Source organism: Lepisosteus oculatus, chromosome 6 (assembly GCF_040954835.1).
Source record: "Lepisosteus oculatus isolate fLepOcu1 chromosome 6, fLepOcu1.hap2, whole genome shotgun sequence".
In the NCBI taxonomy this organism is placed as follows: Eukaryota; Metazoa; Chordata; class Actinopteri; order Semionotiformes; family Lepisosteidae; genus Lepisosteus; species Lepisosteus oculatus.
In genome coordinates this window covers 26,403,158-26,421,580 of record NC_090701.1, presented here as the reverse complement: position 1 = coordinate 26,421,580, position 18,423 = coordinate 26,403,158, and the positions used below count along the sequence as shown (strand labels likewise).

The following is an 18,423-nucleotide window of genomic DNA, read 5'->3' as shown; positions in this document are numbered from 1 at the left end:
TAAAATAAAGTTTATTGTTATATTATTATACAACAGACTGAAATATTAGACTTTATGTGATTCACATTTAATTCAGTTAATGTATTCATGATATAAGACTGCTTTCTCAATTTAGGGGCACCCCTGCTTCTTGAACTGGTGGCTTCCAGCTCTTCCTCTCAGCTTTCTCTTTTCTCCCTGCCTGATTGGTGCAGCTAAGGAATTTTATTTACAGATTCATTGTTGATAGATCTTAGCACTGACATTGGCAAAAAAGAAAAAGGAAAGATTGGGACTTTTCCTTCTCTTCTTGTTGTAATTTCTGCCTTTATGTTTTCCAGACCAAACCTGGCGTGATACAGCCTCTCTCTAGGCTGTGGCAGAACGCCCCGCCTGCCAGTCAAGATGGCCAAAGCAGTCCCAGCTCTTTCCAGCGTGGCCTCCCTCTCACAGAGTCCCACACTTCTGTAAGTGTGCCTCAGTACTGTAAAAATGACTAGTAAACCACAGTGTGACTCCTACTGAGCACCTGGAATATACACAGGGGAAAGGCATATTCAAATTCTCTATGGGAGTATTTCCTAACTACAGACCTGTCCAGGTTGATCAAATCACCAATTAATCGTTAAATGTTTTCAGTGCCGACCAGTGTAATTAAAACTTTTGTTTTGTGGAGCCTGAACAAACTTTTCATAGTGCACCTAATGTGCACAACGGTCTTTGTGCTGTAGACAAAATCAGACTGGACTGTTCACAGGTCTTGAATTCTCGGATTAGAGAATCCTGAAGGTTCAGAAGGACCACAGGCCCACGTGTGTGTTTTTGTGTTACTTGGCTGGTTGCACAGGGTTTTCTTTCTCTGCGTTGCCTTTGCCCTCACCTCTCTCCATAGGAAGAGGGGGACCCGCATGCTGTCCCTTTTCCTCCCGCACTCTTCTTCCCGAACTTTGTTTTCCTATCTGACTCATCCTGCCCCTTTCTATTTGTCTTCTCTCTCCTTCCTCCTGCCTTTCTCCTCCTTGCAGCCATGCGCCCCCACCCCCCTCTCGCCTGACGAGTTCCCCGTTAACGTCAAACAGGCCTACAAGGCCTTTGCGGCTGTGCCCAGTGCCCACGCGGTGCTGGAGCTGCGGCAGGTAGGCTGGATCGGCCTGCTGTCACAAGAGCCTGGTGTCCATGCTGGCAAGGGCACATACCTGTCGTGGGGTGCAGTTAGGGGAGCTGATAACTCACTGTGGTTGGTTTCACATTTATAGTGTGAACAAACTGCGCTTGGTTTATCAGGAAGGTTGTGCTTATGGCTGTGAAGAGCATATTTTGCTCATGATAGTAGCATCAAGGTATCTGCACTCCTGAGTTCTGTTTCTGATTCTAAGTGTAATATTGAAATGTCTCAAACTGGGTAGCTGTTGTTAAGTAAAATGTCAATATTAAATAGAAGGCTGTAGGAAATGGTTTTAAACTGAGTGCTACATGAGTGCTACATGAATATATTTTGCAAGGGAAACAAAATCTAGCATTTCTTCTGGGTGAAGAGATCTACAATCTCCCTTTATTTGCAGCACTTTTAAAATAAGTGTGTTTTGTTTAATTAGCTCTTTTCTTACCCTAGTTTGCTTCTATTTTGAGTTGATATTTTTTCTGCTTTTGGAAATTTTTAGCTGTGTGGGGAAATCTTGTCCCAGCAGGCCTGTCTCTCACTCTCCTGTATCCATTGCTCTTTCATCCTCTGTCTCTGTGTTTGTCTACAGGAGCCCTTTGTCCAGACCCGGAAGACCAATGCTCTGCCCCTCCAACCTTCCCCAGAGGTCAGACCCTTACCATCTCCTGCTCAGGTCTCATTTTCAATAAATATAGTGCCTTTTCATGGCGGGGGACACAAGGGTTCTCCGCTGTTGGACAGAAGCGTCTCTAGCAGGCCAGCTGCCACATGAGATCCAGAATCGGATCCGATTAAACCCTTTTGCCAGTTAGTAGTTATCCAAGGATCTCATCCAGACCTTTCTTGATAGAAGCCAGCATATCAACTTCAACAACATTTTTTAATGTTGATGTTTTTTATTGTTGTTACCAGTGTTTGCCATTTTTCATGATGGAACTTGATCTTTGTTCCTTCTGTAAAATCAGAGTAAAATGCATTAATTATTTTTCTGTGGAGTATTTCTAAGAGGTTTGAACTGAACATGAACTGGACATTACTAGTTTCTTTTCCAGAATAAAGCTTCTGCATTTGCACTGATTAGAATTGTCAAGATGCCCCTTCAAACACTTCTATGAAGAGGCAGCGCTGTGAACACATGGAATTTTACATATGGGAAATCTGATCTTTCTTTGTTTTTACTGAGAAAGAGATGTCTCTGCTGAAGTGTTTTGGCTACTAGGTCAATTTTAACATAACCTTGGTAACATCGTTAAGGTAGCCTGGACCAAAATATTTGAACAGCTAACAAGAACACATCGAGTGAGTGCGCATAGGCAGGAGACCAGCTGGCAGTGATATACCAGGACCATGCAGGTGGTCTGCACCAGTCTGGCCCTACTGTGAAGCCAGGGGTTCGAGCCAATGAACCAGTCTGGCCCTACTGTGAACCAAGGGGTTCGCAAAGGACAAGAGACAAGCTGGCAGTGGTCTGACCCAGTCTTGTCCTGCTGTCGAGGTGGGGGGCTGAGCCCTGTGTTGTGGTCCTTGCAGCCGGAGCTGGAAAATGAGGTGTTTGTGCCAGAGGAGGAGGGAAGGGGAGAGGGGGAGGGGGCGGCCGCAGCCCCCTCCACAGCCCAACGCCCCCTGGCCTCGGACAGCGGGGACCCTTCCTCTCACCGCCAGGACTATCTTAGCCTGGCCGCAGTGCCGCGCATCACCAGGCCCTCCCTGGAGCTGCAGGTACCCGCGCCCATGCCGCGCTGGCACCGAGCAGGATGAGTTGCTGGCCGGGAAGCTGCAGGCAGTATTTGTGGGGTTCTAGCCCTGGCTGTGATCTCTTGGCTTCTGGGCGCAGTGGTGATGTGGTGACGGGCAGGGAGCTTTCCTCGTTGTGGTGGTTGCCATGGTCCTGTGGCGCTGGGATTGGGACCCTCCCTCTCCGTGGTGCCACCCCATTTCAAAGCAGCACATTTTTTTCTTTGCTGGTGTGGCTTGATATAAACTAGCAGTGTAGAAGGAATTTGTAATGTACATGCTTCTGGAATACTAAAGAAATCCAACAATGTAACTATTTTCTCCCTTATCTTGCTCTAACACTGTTTCATTGGCTTCTTGGTTGAGTACATTTTGTCTGTTATTGTGTTATGTTGGGACAACAAAGTTTGAATTGAATAACAATGTAATGGACCCAGCAGTTACCAGCATTGATGGTACCCACATTGCTTTCCCTGAGCTCCTCCGCACACACAGGGTTGAATTGCAAATACAGGCTGTCCTGTCTGACCAGGGATCCCCAACCCTCCGCAGGTTCCCACCTCGAGTGGGTTGGAAAGCCCGGAGCAGCGCTCCTTCCGGGACAGACAAAAGTACTTCGAGATCGACATGAAGCAGCAGACGCTGGACAGCAAGCCCAAGCCACGCGTCTCACTGGTTGGAGAAGACGACCTGAAGAAGATGAAGGAGGAGGAAGGTGAGCCATCACTGCTAAAGCGATTCATTCAGATTTACCAGGAACATACTGGACCCATTATTCTTAATTGATATAAACATTTAAGTTTTCGATTAGATTAGTTTTAGGTTGTTAATTAATACAATCCTACTTTGGTCTTTGCACAGCACTTAGATAAACTCATAAGGTTTGTGTTCAGTACTGGAACACAGAACCAGACTGTCCTCCTTTCCCATGACAGAGAGTTACAGGCCTGTCTTTCTGTGTGTGTGTGTGTGTGTTCCAGTGAGGAAAATGGAACAGCGGGCCCAGGAGCTCCTTCTGGATGAGGAAGACGAGGAGGAGGAGGAGGACCTGGCCAAGCAGATGGCGGAGATGAAGGCCCAGGGGAAGGTGGTGATTGACGGGGTGGAGTACAAGATTGAGAGAGTGGATGGCCACAGCTCCACCTCCCCCACCACAGGGTACTGTACTGCAAGGGTCTCTGACTTAGCGGCCACCTGTGCACCAAGGCTGTAGGCCAAAGCCAGCTCCCTCAGAAGAATGCTCTGTGAATGTGTTGCAGTGCTGTTTCTCATTTAACGCTGTGGTTTTAGTTCTGTTCATCTATAAGCTGATGAAAATGTTGTATGTTTTGTTGAGTTAAACATTTCTGTTTGGGCCACCACCAGCTCATCACTGACAGCAACACGGTGCAGGAACAATTTCCATTAAAATAAATAATTTTAGTTATTTTATCTAAGAATGTAGCTTAGCATTTGTGGAGTGGCTCTGGACTGTAACGTCTGAACTATAGGAAGTGTTTATTTAGACCAACTGAGAATTCTGCAATGTTTTTGTCAGATTGATCCTTACTAATTCACTGCAGATGAGCGACCGTAGGCCAAGCCTGTTGAACCGTCTGTCCCCCTCTGTGTTCCCAGGCTCCCTCAGTCAGGAGACAGGAGAGGAGACTCACTGAGGAACTCTCTGGAGGATGACTTCAGGCCCGAGCAGAGACCCAACTCCATGACTGGGTAGAAAGACCTGGCTCCTCCTTCTCCCCTTGCTTCATTCCTGACACCAGCGCCTTTTACTTCTGGGGCTGGAGATCCACCAACCAGTAACAACAGGCTTTCACAGCAGTCATGTAGTTTTTATTTTCATAATAAGAGACTCATACATGTTCACAAAAGGGGAGTATTTTAGATGTGAAGTAAAGCAGAAACTATTTTAAAATAAAATTCTAGTTGGAGGTTGGATGGGATGACTGGACTGTTGTTGGAGCTTCAAGGTTGGAGTTGGAGGGTGATTATTATGCTTTACTGAAGACTCTGGATGATTTAAGATGTTTTTTCAGAATATGGAACAGCAGCATTTTCTCATTTCAATGAAGAAATTGCATTTAACAGAATTGGTACCTTTCAAACCCAGCCTTAGATAACCACATTTTATATCCCAGTCAAACTGTGATGTTATGTTTAACCTTTATACTAAATACTGATTGAAGTTAAGATTCTTTAGTGACAGGTTTTTTCCACCTATAAAACAGAACACAGGTTACAAGCAAGAGGCCATTCAGGCCATCTAGTCCACTTGGTAGTTAGTAGTTGATCCGGGGATCTTATCCAGATATTTTCTGAAAGAAGCCAGGGTTTCAACTTCAATAACATGGCTGCTTAGCTTGTCCATACCCCCACAACCCTTTGTGTAAAGGATTCCCCCTGACTAGAGTAGGACAGTAGAGTAGGACATCTCCTTAAGCCCCAGAATATACATGGGTGCTAATTGTAAGAGTTGAAACTTTGCAGGACTGGGAGCTGAGAGCACCTCTCTTGAATTCCCCCTGGTTCAGTGTGAGGTCTGTGGTCATTGGAGATTGTTTCTGTGTGCTCAGCCTCAGCCCAGTCTACCCCAGTGAGCCTAGCGCTCCGATCCGCACAGCCAAGGCGGAACGCCGGCACCAGGAGAGGTTGCGCATGCAGAGCCCGGAGCTGCTGGTTGGCCAGGACAAGGAGCTTTCGCCCGCAGAGAAACGCGCCTTGGAAGCCGAGAAGCGGGCCATGTGGAGAGCCGCACGGTATGCGCACAACCCACTGGGACTCTGACCGAAATATAAATTTCATTTACTTATGATGCTATTCTACTAGCTGGAAAAGATCCAGATGCCATTTAGTCTGACCCCAGCATTATACCTCTCCCGTTTTGCTGTGATTCTGTGGCCTTTTTCCCTTAGGTCATAGGTCATTGGTCAGCGAGGGCTCGAAGGGAGCTTTTGAAAGCATGCTTATAGAAAGCAGACTGGTGATTGTGGGGTTGACCATTGGGGAATTGTGGGTGGATGTGCGCTCACATGAATCATTTCCAACAGGCAAAGACATAAAGGCCCAGTAGCCCAATGAGTACATTTTTCCTCCTGGTCTGTCTGTTGCATCTGTCTTTTCCCATGTTTACTTTTGTGAGAAACCATTAGAGGCAAGCTGCATTTCCATTGAAGAGAGACTCTTTATGATATGCATATAAAAAAGTACAACAGGTATCTGGAGTAATCAGATTCATTTTTACCTCTAAAAAAACATTAAAGTACTTTACGAAGAGATGTTGCAATTGGGCAGTGCTGAAGAAGACTCTCTTCCTCTTAATGTGAGCACTGAGGTCAAATAACCTTTTCGGTAGCAGCTGACTGTCCCAGACAGATCTGTGAAGGATAGGCAGGTTGGTCTGTGTTCAGAACTGGTTTGAGCGGGGAGCTAAAAAATAAGTAGCGATTAGTTTCTAGCTGAAAGGTAGAAAGGCAAAAAAACTATGTTTTGGCAGTAAAATGTGAAGGAAGCCAAAATGTAGTTTTTCCATCTTGCTACTTTTCAGCACGGAATTAATTGTGTTCAGAATTGTGTGGACTAGAAGAGATTGTGAAGCTGTGATCCCTCGCTGTGCAATCTTCTGTCTTCCTCAGTTTTTGATTTCTGTTCCTGGTAGGTGTTGCATCCCCCCCCCACTTCCTGTACTTTTTGGTGTTTTACTTCCCATTTCTCTGTTTTTTCCAACCTTTCTCTTTCTCTGTGTCTTGTGTCTCTGTTCTTCTCTTCTGTTGGGCCTCTCTCTCCTATCTGTGCTTGAATGTGCCCCCTCTGCCCCTCCTGTCCTGCTCAGACCCCGGGGGCTGGAGGAAGATCTTAGGCAGTATGAACAGGACCTGGCCAAGAGGCTGTACCAGTCTCGACAGAGGGCATCGCAGGGCACTGCCGCCAGCCCCCTGCCCATCGCCTCCCAGCACAGGTCTGCCCACTGACCTGCATGGGTTCCGAGAGGTGGGGGGAGGGGACGGGGAGGTCTGGATTTGTGTATATTTGTACACGCGTACCCCTGATGTCAGTAAGGAGGCACTCTCTTTTCACCCTCTCCTCATATTTGTCTCCCTCTTTGGCACTCTTTCTCACTGGCTTCTCTCTCCTTGTCTCTCCAGTCCAACTCCCTCTTATTAGGGCCTCTCTATATCTTCCAGGATGAAATCTCTGGAGCAGGATGCTCTGAAGGCCCAGATGGTCATTGCCAAGTCAAAGGAGGGGAAGAAACGCAACACTCTGGACCAGCTGGCGGAGTCACCCTCTCCTGCCCCCACACCTTCGCCCACACCCCTGGAAGGTCAGGCCTGCAGCACAGTATCTGTAGCAGCCCCAGCAGTATGGTTCTGATCTTTATGTGACACTGGTTTCCTTTACTTGCTCCTCTCTTCTGCCGTGACAAATGAGCAGAATTCTGAACTGTTAGTGTAAATCATTTTTAATTTCGTAGCACTTATTTTCATTGTGTTATCTAGTGAAAAATGAAGCATAGATTAGTATCGGTTTGGGCATCAGTGACACCATGTATTTGGACAGTACACTTAAATTGCAGGACATATGGTTTATTAGTAGTTCTAAAACTACTGCCTTAATATTTATTGCTAGAAAATGTATTTGGTATATTGCTGTGTCTGTTCGAGAGCTCAGTGGCCTGTTGCTCTGTTCTTTTCCATTCTAGATTACAGCCCCAGAAGCGTGACGTCGCCGGGGAGACTGGTAAGATGCTCTAGAACCTTTGTGTGACAATGTAGCTGAGCCAGAGTGTCTCAGTTCTGTCAAGAAGATGGTCTTTTATATTATTTCCCTCTTCTGGCTTTACTGTATGCCATTATTTTTATACCTTATTGTTGATTTTGTTGATATAAAAAGTTAGCTCCACTTTAATCTGGGATTGCAGGAAGAGTTTATTTCCGAATGTTCCCATTCTTGACGTAGCAGAATTGGAGCGATCATATTAAACCATGTTTTCTCCTTAAGATATTCAAGTTGATATCAGATGACTTTAGTAAATTGTTTTCTTCCTTCAGTAGTAGCTTTCCTTTTTTCACAGGGCATCTGTTCTCTTCTCACTCCACTGTGAGTGTGCAGAGAGAGAGGGAAGGAGGGCGGGGCCTTTCGTAAAGTCAGCCCTAGTCATCCCCTTGGCCCCTGACCTTTGTTTATTACTATATCCCTGTCTGCAAGCGGCTTGCCTTATATCCATGAACTTCCCATCAGAATGAGCCAGACCTAGCTAAAGAGGAGAAGAAAATGAAAGTTACTGTTGCTCACCGCAACCTAGCAGTGCATGTTTTCCTGTGCCCTCATATAGATAATGTCTCAGTCTCGGCGATGCTGCTTCTGTAACCGAACAGCAACACAACAGGTCAGACCAACATCATCACTGCCATCAGACTCGCTCTAACAACAAGACCTCTGCTTCTCATCATCACTCCCATTTTCATTTCCACACAACACGTTTTGCCCTTGTCAAGTCTCTCTCAGGAACCTCAACACAAGACACACAGACACCAGGTAGCTTTAGCTCCATCTCAGTCTGTGGTTCCTGAGCTCAGAGTAAAATATATCTTTGTCACTTGAGACCTCTCCTACAGTCCGGTAGTACAATAGTCTTACACCTTTATGGGATAAATGATAATGCAACCCAAAGAACCATTGTTCTTTCTTGTTGTTTATATTAGAAAAAAGTAAATAATTTACTTTTTATTGAAAAGTAATCTACATACTCCTAAGCTACAAAAGACCATCTCTATCAATGTTTGTAAAAACAAAAAAAAATAATCGACCTGTTTGAGCATGGCCATGGTGGTCACCACTGCCTTGCACCCCTGGCCCTGCGTTCCACCCAGGTGCACCTTTCTGTGTGGAGTTAACATGTTCTCCCCATATTCAGATGGGCTTCGGTTTCTTCCAACTTCTCAAAGCCGTGCGTGTTTGATTTGACTATGCTAAATTGTCCCAGAGGGTGCCTGGGCTCCCCATTTCTTTACCCCAGGAGATGCCTCAGACTCTGAAAGAATTCAGTGTTGAGCAAGTGTATGTAATATTATCCTAACATTTTAAAATAAGGAGCAGTAGACACTATATTTCACACTAGCCCATGTAAAGCCATGTATATGAAAACCAGTCTCTCAAACCCATCCCAACCGGTGACACACTCCAGGGCCATTGACAAGTCCAGGAAAAACACACACCTTCACTGTGGTAGCATTCTATCCCTCCTCCTCTCTCACTCCTCTCTGCTGTCCCTTCTAGTCCCTGTCGGAAAAGAAGTTTGACTACCGACAGTTTGCTGCAATTCCTTCTTCCAAACCTGTATACGACATCCAGGTATCACCTGCATGATAAGCTCCCAGAGCTCAACACCCCTTCTTCTCTGCAAAACCCCCACCTATTATTTCTTGTTACATCTCAACCCTCTACCCCAAACCTACTAATGCCTACACCCCAACATGCTGTGTGTCTAGGTAAAGAAATCCGGGCAACAGCACCAGATTGAATCACCTCCTCACTTGTGCCCTGTCAGCTCTCATTATTAAGGTGATGAGCTGAGTATATCAAGGTCATCATGAATGATCAATTAATGAAAATTCCACAAAAAAACATTTAACTAATATCCAAAGTCTGCATATTATTCTAAAACCACCCATTTGTATGGATGTAAATAAATAACCCTGGGTTTAAAAACCTTTTGTTGGAGCACATTTGCTGTCTGAGATGATTTACACATTACTAGATCTTGGGGTGAATTGGCTTTAATTTCTGGGGACCCCGTGGACAGAGTCTGCTTCCCCAGATGAAAACTATTGCTCTGAAGTATAGCTTTGAACTGAGATGCTCAAAGAAGGTGCTTCTGGGTTGACATCAGTTTCATCTTGTATTTAGATTACTTTCAATTTGATATTTTGCTTAATTTCTTGGTAATGATAAAGGTTTACAACCCAGATTTGAGGACCAGACTATAAAGACTGCTGATGTCTTCGAAGCCACCAAAACAACTGTGCTATATTTTGACCTGGTATTTAAATATAGAACATTCTGCTGATTAGAACAGCTGCAGAAGCTTTAAAAAGCAGAGTTACATGACATGACATGACATGACATGACATTCAGTAGTGATACAACTTAAATATTTACCCAAGAAAAGAAACTTCATAATGATCTCACAATGGAAGAAGGTCCTGGGACATTGTTTACATTTGTTCTGGATCAGCATCTGATATTCATTACCTGATTTCCCATTACACATAAATGGAAAAATCTTCGTAACAATCACTAGGAAAGAAACCTCCACTAACTACCACACTCTCCCCTTTCCTGAGACCAGGTAAAAGTTGGACCCCTTCCACTCCACCCTCACCATTCTCTACCACTCAGCTCTCTCACCAAGTGCAAAGGCTCATGGGACTGATTTCAGACTCTTCAGTCACTCCACTAACCAGTTGTCTTCAGTAACAACTCCACTGTCTCCTCCTCTACTTTGTTCACCCTGTGTGTCCTCTAAAGGGACCAGCGTCGTTAAACAAGGGGGTTTTGAGATGCTGAGAGAGCAGGAGAAGCCTGCTGTTCTGTTTCAGCTGCTGATGGATTGTCTGTGCTCCCGTCTCTGTGTCTTAACCCTGTGGGACTGGGGGTTGGGGGGCAGTATTGAGTTTCCTAATTGTTATTGTGTATTTTGAGTTCATTAAAGACTGTCATTCCACACTAATAGGCCACCAGATGGATTCAAATCTATATGCAGCTAAGCATCAAAATAATTTCCCCTCATCTTCAGTACCACAAGATTGTCTGTGAAGAATGTGGTTTTGAAAAATATACATAGTTGTGTGTTCATTCATCTTTTGGTATGAAAATTCAACTCTCCAAATTAAAAAAATAACCAGACCTAAATAACCCTTAAGTAAGTTACATTCAAAAGATAAATGATGTTTTGAGTGTATTTCCCCTACATTTTTATCTATACAGTGCAGTATTGATTGAGGGCTTTTTTGGCTCTTTTGGCTCTTTGATTACGTTCTGAAAAACACACTTGGAGGGGAAACCACTGTACATGGTTCTTTGAAAAGCTCTTACTTTGGGGGACTGGTGGACCTCTGAGAGGGGAATGAAGTGACAGTGTTTGTGTGTATTAATCTGCGTGAGTAACACACGGGCGGCACTCTTGGCCTTCTCCTGGAGCCCTGGGATGAGCTCTTGCTCTCGCAGGAGGAGAGCTCTGGGCGCCGTGTGAGCCTCAGCGGAGAGCAGGTGCCTCTGTTCTCCCATGGGCGCTTTCCATAGATGGGACATCCTGACATGGGCTCGGGGAAGCGTGGAGAGTGCTGCCGCTGGAACACAAGGCTGGACTCTGTTTCGTGTCAACTTGAGGGAAGCATGTCCACAGTAGAGTTGGGGGGGGCTTGTTGTCTTGTACGCTGTGGATTAAGGATGTGTCTGGTAATATGAAGTGTGTGGAGTGAGCGCTCTCGTCCAATGGTGTCTGTACTGGAGTCTGGTCTGCACTGTGTTGTATTTCTGCATGGGTGACAGAATGCCACGCATGATATGCTGACCCCCCCAGTGCATGTGACCCCCACCCCCAAGACTTTCCAGGCCTTACAGTTACACAGATACCCAAAAATCCCTGAACCAACTTCTCACCCTTTCCTGCCCCCATGACATCACTGTGCCACATTTACTGTTAGTAGGGCCCCTAGAAGTCCAGCAGTCCTCCATTCTCTGGGACCTTGAATTGCTTGTCCTGTTTGGATGCAAGTGGTGTCCACCATAGTGCCTGTATCTCTGCAGGCTGGTTTGCAGATACAGTTGTATCTTTTGTGCTATGGACTGTATACTGATTGATCTGACTCAGGGGGCACAGCCTCTTGTTCTTCTGCAGAATCAGTACAGGATCAAGAACCTTTCCTGTTAAGTTCTTTATCCTCTAAACTCTGTCACTCTGTCTTTCTGTGGTGACGTGAATATTTTCTACACAGAAAATAGTGGATTTAGCAGAATGAGCGATGAAGATATTTGAGTGCCTTTTGCTCGTAAAAATACTTTTTTATGGTTTTTACATTAATGGAGTTAATGAATTGGCAGTGGCCAACACCCTGAAACAGATTAGGAAACCATAATGATAAAGAAACAAAGCGTGACCCAGTGAAGTGTTCTGTCCTCTGTGCTTCATGCCAAGTTATTTTTTATCTGATGTCTGAGAGGTAGACAGAAGTTCAGCCAACCCCCAACCCACCTTCCTGTGAATCCTGCCCTGGTGAGATGGTGGTGGTTCAGGGATGAGGGATTTTCTCAGTGGAGGGTCTGTTATTCCTGTCTTGTCTGTCTTCTGTTCTCACCCTCTGTTCTTCTCTTTTAGTCTCCGGACATCAGCGGAGACATTCATTTCATAGACGACAATTCTAACAGTCCAGGTGAGTTTGTGTGCTCTCTTGCCTCTGTTGCACAGAGGTCTGAGTTAACCAGGGGTTTTAGGACCATGCTGGTCTGTTACGTGACTGGTAAAAGTACTTGGAAAAAATATTTTTTTATATTTTCTATGCCTTGCGCACTGGACATGCGACTGAAAAAGGACATTTAGAAATAATTAATACTCTCCAATAAAACTTCATTTAGCACCAGTTGTCAGACAAATCTTTTATGGGGACATAGTGTAGTTTAATTAAATAACTAACTTGCTGTTTTATTGCCATATTGTTTATCAAGTGTTTACAATACAATGTCTACTTGACAAAACAAAGTCTTGATTTTGATAACAAGCACTATTTACCTTAAATACAACCACTATAAGAGTCAGTTTTTCTCTTGGAGATGGTTTCTCCCTCAAAGTCAGGTGTCAACTAATGTTAATGCTGTTTATAAACACAAGAGAAACAAGCATTCACTTGCATATACAGTATCCTAGAGAAAAGTTTGTCAACATAACACAGCTACAGTACATATAACTGGAAGGCTTTGGGTTAAACTCCTAGACCAAGCACTGCTCTTGTATCCTTGAGCAGTGTACTTCGATATAGATGTTATTCAATTTGGATAACAGCAGCAGCTCAACAAATTAATAGTAGTTTGTTCAGTAGACTGCAGTACAGGGATGCAGGAGGTAGTGCTTCTTCAAGTAGAACCCATGCCAAGCACACAGCATGTTTCCCTTTGTTGCAACAATACCAAAATTCGTTTGATTGTATGGGGTCTTCTGAGGAGTTTTATCATACAAGTGCGATAGGAATGTTGTATAAGAAGTGCAGTATTCCACTTTTCTAGCTGTCTAGTTATTTTTCCTTTTAGAGTCAGCTGAATTGCCATTTCAGTTTCAGGTTCCTATCTAAAGGCTTGAAAGCTGTGCGCACAGCTGGCAGTATTCAGCTACCTGGAGCTGGAAACTGCCAGTTTAACTATTTATCTTTGTGCCTTTCAACAGTGGCATAAACAGCATATTTAAGCATATCCTGGGTTCAGAGTTGATTGTTTTAGCAAACATAATATACTTTTCAAAGAGATTGTGGAAGTGGGATTTTTGGTGAAATGTGCTCATGGTCTTGAATTGCTTTTCAAATTTTAATTTAGCTCACAGAGAGCCCTTGGCTGAGGCGAAATGGAGAACCTCAAACAGCATAGGAAAAAGAGCATTACTGAACATTCACTGTCTCTCTTAAGACTAGGAAGCATAAACTATACTGGATTTTATCAGACATTTTTTGATTTGTGCTTTTCTTCAGTTTCTCGTTTACTGATGGCAGCCTAATTATTCCCCTGATTCAGGTGGATTCCTGGGATAAGCGGCTGTGAGATTTTGGTAGGATTTGAGTCTCTCTCTGTCACGATGATGATTTTATTCCTCCTTTCTGTTTGCTTCTCTTCATGTCAGTCTGCTGCTGCCGGCATGAAATCCTGGAAGGAGGGTGGGAGGGGTTTTACTATCAGGGCCCATTAACACCTTCCACAATGTTTTCAGCACAAAAGATGTTTTGCAGTGGTGCTTTATTCCTCCCTTTTTCTACTCTGCTTCAGGTGTGCAGTGTAATGGCAGTGCTGTTGATTTAAAAGATATATTAATGCATCCCTTGACACTGTGACATCCTTAACGTCATCTGATGGGATGATTTTTAGAATGAGTTGCTTGTGATGTTCGTGTTCTTCAGTATTGTTTAGTTCCCAACTCTGTTATCTCAGCATTTCATGGAGTATCACTGTGTGACAGCTGGGCCCTGACTCACCAAACCAGCAAGTGCTTCTCCTAAGTAGGGATTATATTTCTTTTTCATTGCCGTTTATTTTCCTTTAATTTCACTGGGAAGCCTTGGATTACCTAAACGTGAAGTCAGTGGTCTCAAAAAAGAAGTTAGCTGGACCAACACTATTGTAATTGAAGAGCTGACAAACTGTGCTGATTAAGCAGAAAAGCTGTTATTTTAGCTTCGTGTCTGTCTGTAAAATCTGACATGGCTAAACCTGCTAGGCACTGAACATCCTGTTTTTTCTCCAGTGGCAGGAAAGCTTCAGTTGTTATACGAGTATAAATATCCATACAATTCCAAAAAAAATTAAATTGAGCATCACTGTGCAGAAGTGGTACTGTGCTGAAGACTAGCGAGATATGGCAGGCTCAGTTTAAATTTGAAACTGTGAGTGTAAGATGCTTTGCACTGTAACTGCCCTGTCTTTGGTTGTAATTTCACTACTGTAATTTTCAACCATCAGTGTCAATAAGCACAGGAAATTCACCACATCTCTTGACTGATTTGAAATGTACTGCAAGAGGGGTTTCACTTACCAGTTTCAAAAAGAAAAATGGCACTTGCAGGTTTCCACAGGGACATGCAATAACAGACTGTAGTGTCTTGCATCGGTGTCACTGGTTTTGGTTTTCAGGTTCTGTTGTGCTATACTAATAAATCTCTGAGAGGATCAGCTGCATGTGTTATCAGCCTCCTGGGCAGCAGAAAGCAAGTGCTGACACACAGTGTTTGCTCAGGGATGGAACTTAGAGGCGCTGACATTTTTGTATTAGCTAGAAAAGATTTGGCCCACTTCTATGCACTATGTGGCTTTATTGTTATATTTGCCAACTTTAATTTTTAATATACTCAGACTCCTTTGCTTTTGATATTCATTATCTTGCTATTTGATATTTTTACTGAACCTAAAATGTGTTTTAATTATTTGCAAAAATTCATCTTTGACCGAAGTATAGACAATGCTGGAGCTGAGCTGACACTGTGAGGTGGCACTAGAACTACTTCTGCTCCCGAGGCACTGATGGTCTTCACATTCTTTAACCTGTCCCTCCAATCTGCAGCATCCTCAGACTAGCTCTGCCCTGCCCACAGCCCCACGCAGACAGGCCAGAGCAGTGAAGGAGCAAAGGGACAAATGAATCATCTAACCTGCTTTGCACAGGCGTCTTCCTCAGACTACTCATGTCAGCAGGCTTCTATAGCATGATGAAACTACTTAACATGTTGAAATCCATTGTGACCAAAAGGAAGCCCTGTGTCTCTTGCTGCTCACACTGAGCAGCGGGTAGAGAGGGATCTGGCACTGGTGGAGCTGTGAGGCAGCAGGCACTCTGGGGATGGCACTCCCTCAAGTAACAAATCGCATGGCATTGCAGTGGCAGCAGCTCTGGGCTCTCATTACCAGAGGGAGAGGAAGGAAGGGGATGACTTTCACAGGAGAGAACCTCCTTTTTGCAGGCTGTCCTGCCAGTCCAGGTTACAGCGGTATAGTGTGTGATGATTTTCTCTGGTTGCTCGTTTTGGCTCCAGGGTAAACTGACTGGCCGACTCGCAAGCTGGGAGGAATTTTTGGGAATCCTGGAAGCAGTGGATAGTAGTTTGATCTGTACCTAGATTGGGTCTTTCCACAGACCATACCTGAATGTATTTCTCAGTTAGCCCAGATAAAACACATTGCCACCAAAACGTGGTACAAATCAGTAGTTTTAAACCCTGACATAAGGGCTTGTTAATGGCTATCAGTCAATCACTTTCATGCTATCTTGGTCAAAACCAGACAGGTGGTGACCCTATTTATATAAAATACAAGCTCTAGATCCATCTATGCCTGTGTTCTTAATGTGAAGGTGAAGTTCAGTGGACGTTCAGGGCATTGGAGGTTGAATAAATCTGAATGGAGTCCTTTTGCTGGGATATGGGAGTTTCTGTATCCCTGTTTCCATTCCTCTTCCACACCGTGTCTGTTAATCATTGTACAGTGTCTGAATTCACTGCTGCTCTGTCCACTGACCATGGAATTCTCTCTCTCTTCCCCTCACGTCTTTCTTCCCAGCACCCCCTGTGGACACAGAGGCAGAAGTGCACATCCCCCTGCCCACCACCTCTGCCATAGAGGAGATGGCGCTCTACAGCAACAGGAGGAAACTGCGACACGGGCGGAGGAGCCTGGAGACAGCGGTGCCCACATAACACTAATGCAGATAGACAGTGAGAGTAACAACGCAGTCAGACTGACAGATAGGGACACACACAGCTGGGCAACACATGGACCGATAGACTCCCAACACTAAAGCTGCTGTCTGCCGACTATCTCAGCTCTGTCTTTGGAGGGAGGTGTCTGGGGGGTGTTGCCTTTGGATGCAGAACCTTTAATAGACGCTAAGGGTGTAAAGGCAGGGGGGTTAGCCTTTCTGTAAAAAAGGCCACAAGTCATTTCTTTCTTTTTCAGTTTGCGTTTTAGAAGCTGAATTATTTTAAATGGTGACTAATCATCTTTTTGTTTTTTATTTTCCCCTTTTTTGTGACCAGCTTTGTTTTTAATTTGTGTTACTTTTAATGTTGTGGAGATTTAAAAAAAAAGATGGCTGCGTTTACTAACTATGTAAACCTCAATTGGTTGTAAAAATGCAGGCTTTGGGGGTTTTTTGTTTGGGGGTGAGAGGGCATGATGTGGAAGGGTGTAAATATCCAGGGGCTCAGACAGCTTGTCAGCTGGTGGGAATTGTGGACACTTCGCTACCTTCACTGCTAACTGAATACAGGGCCTTTCAAACACTACATTTACTTCCTGCTCAGCACAGTGGTATGGCTTAGAAAAAATAACAAAATTAAACAGCCCCAGTTATTTGTTTTAGAGTAATTTATTGTTTTAGCAACTTGTTTTTCATTAAAACTTTTTATCTAGATGTAATAGTAATAATGCTGCGATACTGAGAATTTTACACTACAGTAAACCCAGGTATTGTTCAGCAAGCAATACCAGTAGGCTGTTCATGAAGGTGGTTTATAAATTAGAGAAGCAATAACGCTAGAGTTGGATGCACCAGCAACTGCAGATCAATATGTCCAGCAATTAATAAACTGGCTTGCCTCTCGACTTGAGCCCCTTCTGCAGTTTCTTTTCAGGATCTTGAAAGATTCTTGTTCAAGAATAATTGCATGACTGTAAAAACAGCCTAATGTGTTATGTTGTTAGGTGGCATTCATAAGGATGAAGGAATGTCATGAATTATTCCCACCATTCCTGCATTCTGTATGCCTCCAAAAACTTGGAATAAGGACTGAGGTGGGCATTCAAAGGCACAAACCACACTATTTGCACATATAGGTTTTTGCAGCTACACAGTGCAAAAAAAGCTTGAAATGAAACAGGCAATCATGTTTAAAAGTAAGAGCTATTTCTGTATGCCCTATTTGCAATATCACTCTTTTCATGGACCACGTTTTAACCCTTTTAAAAGTGTAAAAAGGCTGTTTAAACTTTTTTCTCAGTTTTGCAGATTTTCTTCCTTCGTTTTGCGAAGGTTGCAGCTGTTTTTTGAATTAGAAGCCACTGATTCCCTCTGATGGTGTGTTAATAATGTACAGATAATGAAGAGAAAATCTGAGCCAATAACCACACACTGCCTGGCACTCCCTGCATGTACATTGTCAGAATGATGGGATGCTTTTTTTGTAGAGACTTAATTTCTTTAGACATACATATAGCTTTGTAATTTTTTCTCCTAATTCTTATTTTGTACTAAATTCAGAATTATTTTTTTCACATCTACTGTTAATCAGAACTGATGGCTATGTTAAACAGGCAGAAAAGAAAAAGTGCTACATTGATTTTAATTTACTAATTGTTACTATTTTCTTGCTAACTGAAATTCAGTTTGGGTCATTAATCTGTGAACTGATTTTTTATTAGGTAACAGTCTTTGGGGTGGGGGGTTTTCTGGCAACTGGGATTTATCATTTGTACACAAAGCTATTTAATTTAGTTTTTCTTTAAATTCTCTTGGGGGGCTTTTTCCAAATGGGAGGTGTGGGGGGCAGTAGCTCATCCAAGACTGTAACTAGTGAATTTGTACAACCAAAGAAGTCTATTTTGTGGTTCAGGAATAATAAAGTTTACTTTTCATTTTACAGACTGATTCTGTCTCCACCTCTACTGTTTTCAAAGAAGCTGTTTTCCTCTGCTAAGATTGTTGTGGAGAGAATAAGCTTGTAAACACTTTTTATCAGTTTTGCTCTTTTCAATGCCATGGTGTTCAGTACAGTGAATACAGAGCCAACCATACCCATAATAAAATG

At 43.7% G+C, this 18,423-nt stretch overlaps 1 protein-coding gene across 22 annotated transcripts in view; it reads left to right on the top strand.

The window, feature by feature from the left end:
• Positions 1–18,263, top strand: part of scrib (scribble planar cell polarity protein) — a 124,651-nt gene extending 106,388 nt beyond the window's left edge. For 10 of the 22 annotated variants that reach the window (XM_015354395.2, XM_015354388.2, XM_015354387.2 and 7 more), the window contains 14 exons: positions 321–446; positions 1,005–1,115; positions 1,731–1,814; positions 2,672–2,860; positions 3,428–3,590; positions 3,856–4,033; positions 4,493–4,585; positions 5,446–5,628; positions 6,702–6,827; positions 7,054–7,193; positions 7,572–7,609; positions 9,149–9,223; positions 12,249–12,303; positions 16,178–18,263. In XM_015354395.2, the coding sequence (XP_015209881.2) occupies positions 321–446; positions 1,005–1,115; positions 1,731–1,814; positions 2,672–2,860; positions 3,428–3,590; positions 3,856–4,033; positions 4,493–4,585; positions 5,446–5,628; positions 6,702–6,827; positions 7,054–7,193; positions 7,572–7,609; positions 9,149–9,223; positions 12,249–12,303; positions 16,178–16,314 (1,698 nt within the window). In that variant the 3' untranslated portion in view covers positions 16,315–18,263. Of the gene's footprint in view, positions 1–320; positions 447–1,004; positions 1,116–1,730; positions 1,815–2,671; positions 2,861–3,427; positions 3,591–3,855; positions 4,034–4,492; positions 4,586–5,445; positions 5,629–6,701; positions 6,828–7,053; positions 7,194–7,571; positions 7,610–9,148; positions 9,224–12,248; positions 12,304–13,648; positions 13,683–16,177 lie in introns of all 22 variants that reach the window. The other 12 variants (XM_015354392.2, XM_015354384.2, XM_015354397.2 and 9 more) reach the window with 12 other exon arrangements.
• Positions 18,264–18,423: the final 160 nt, after the last annotated feature.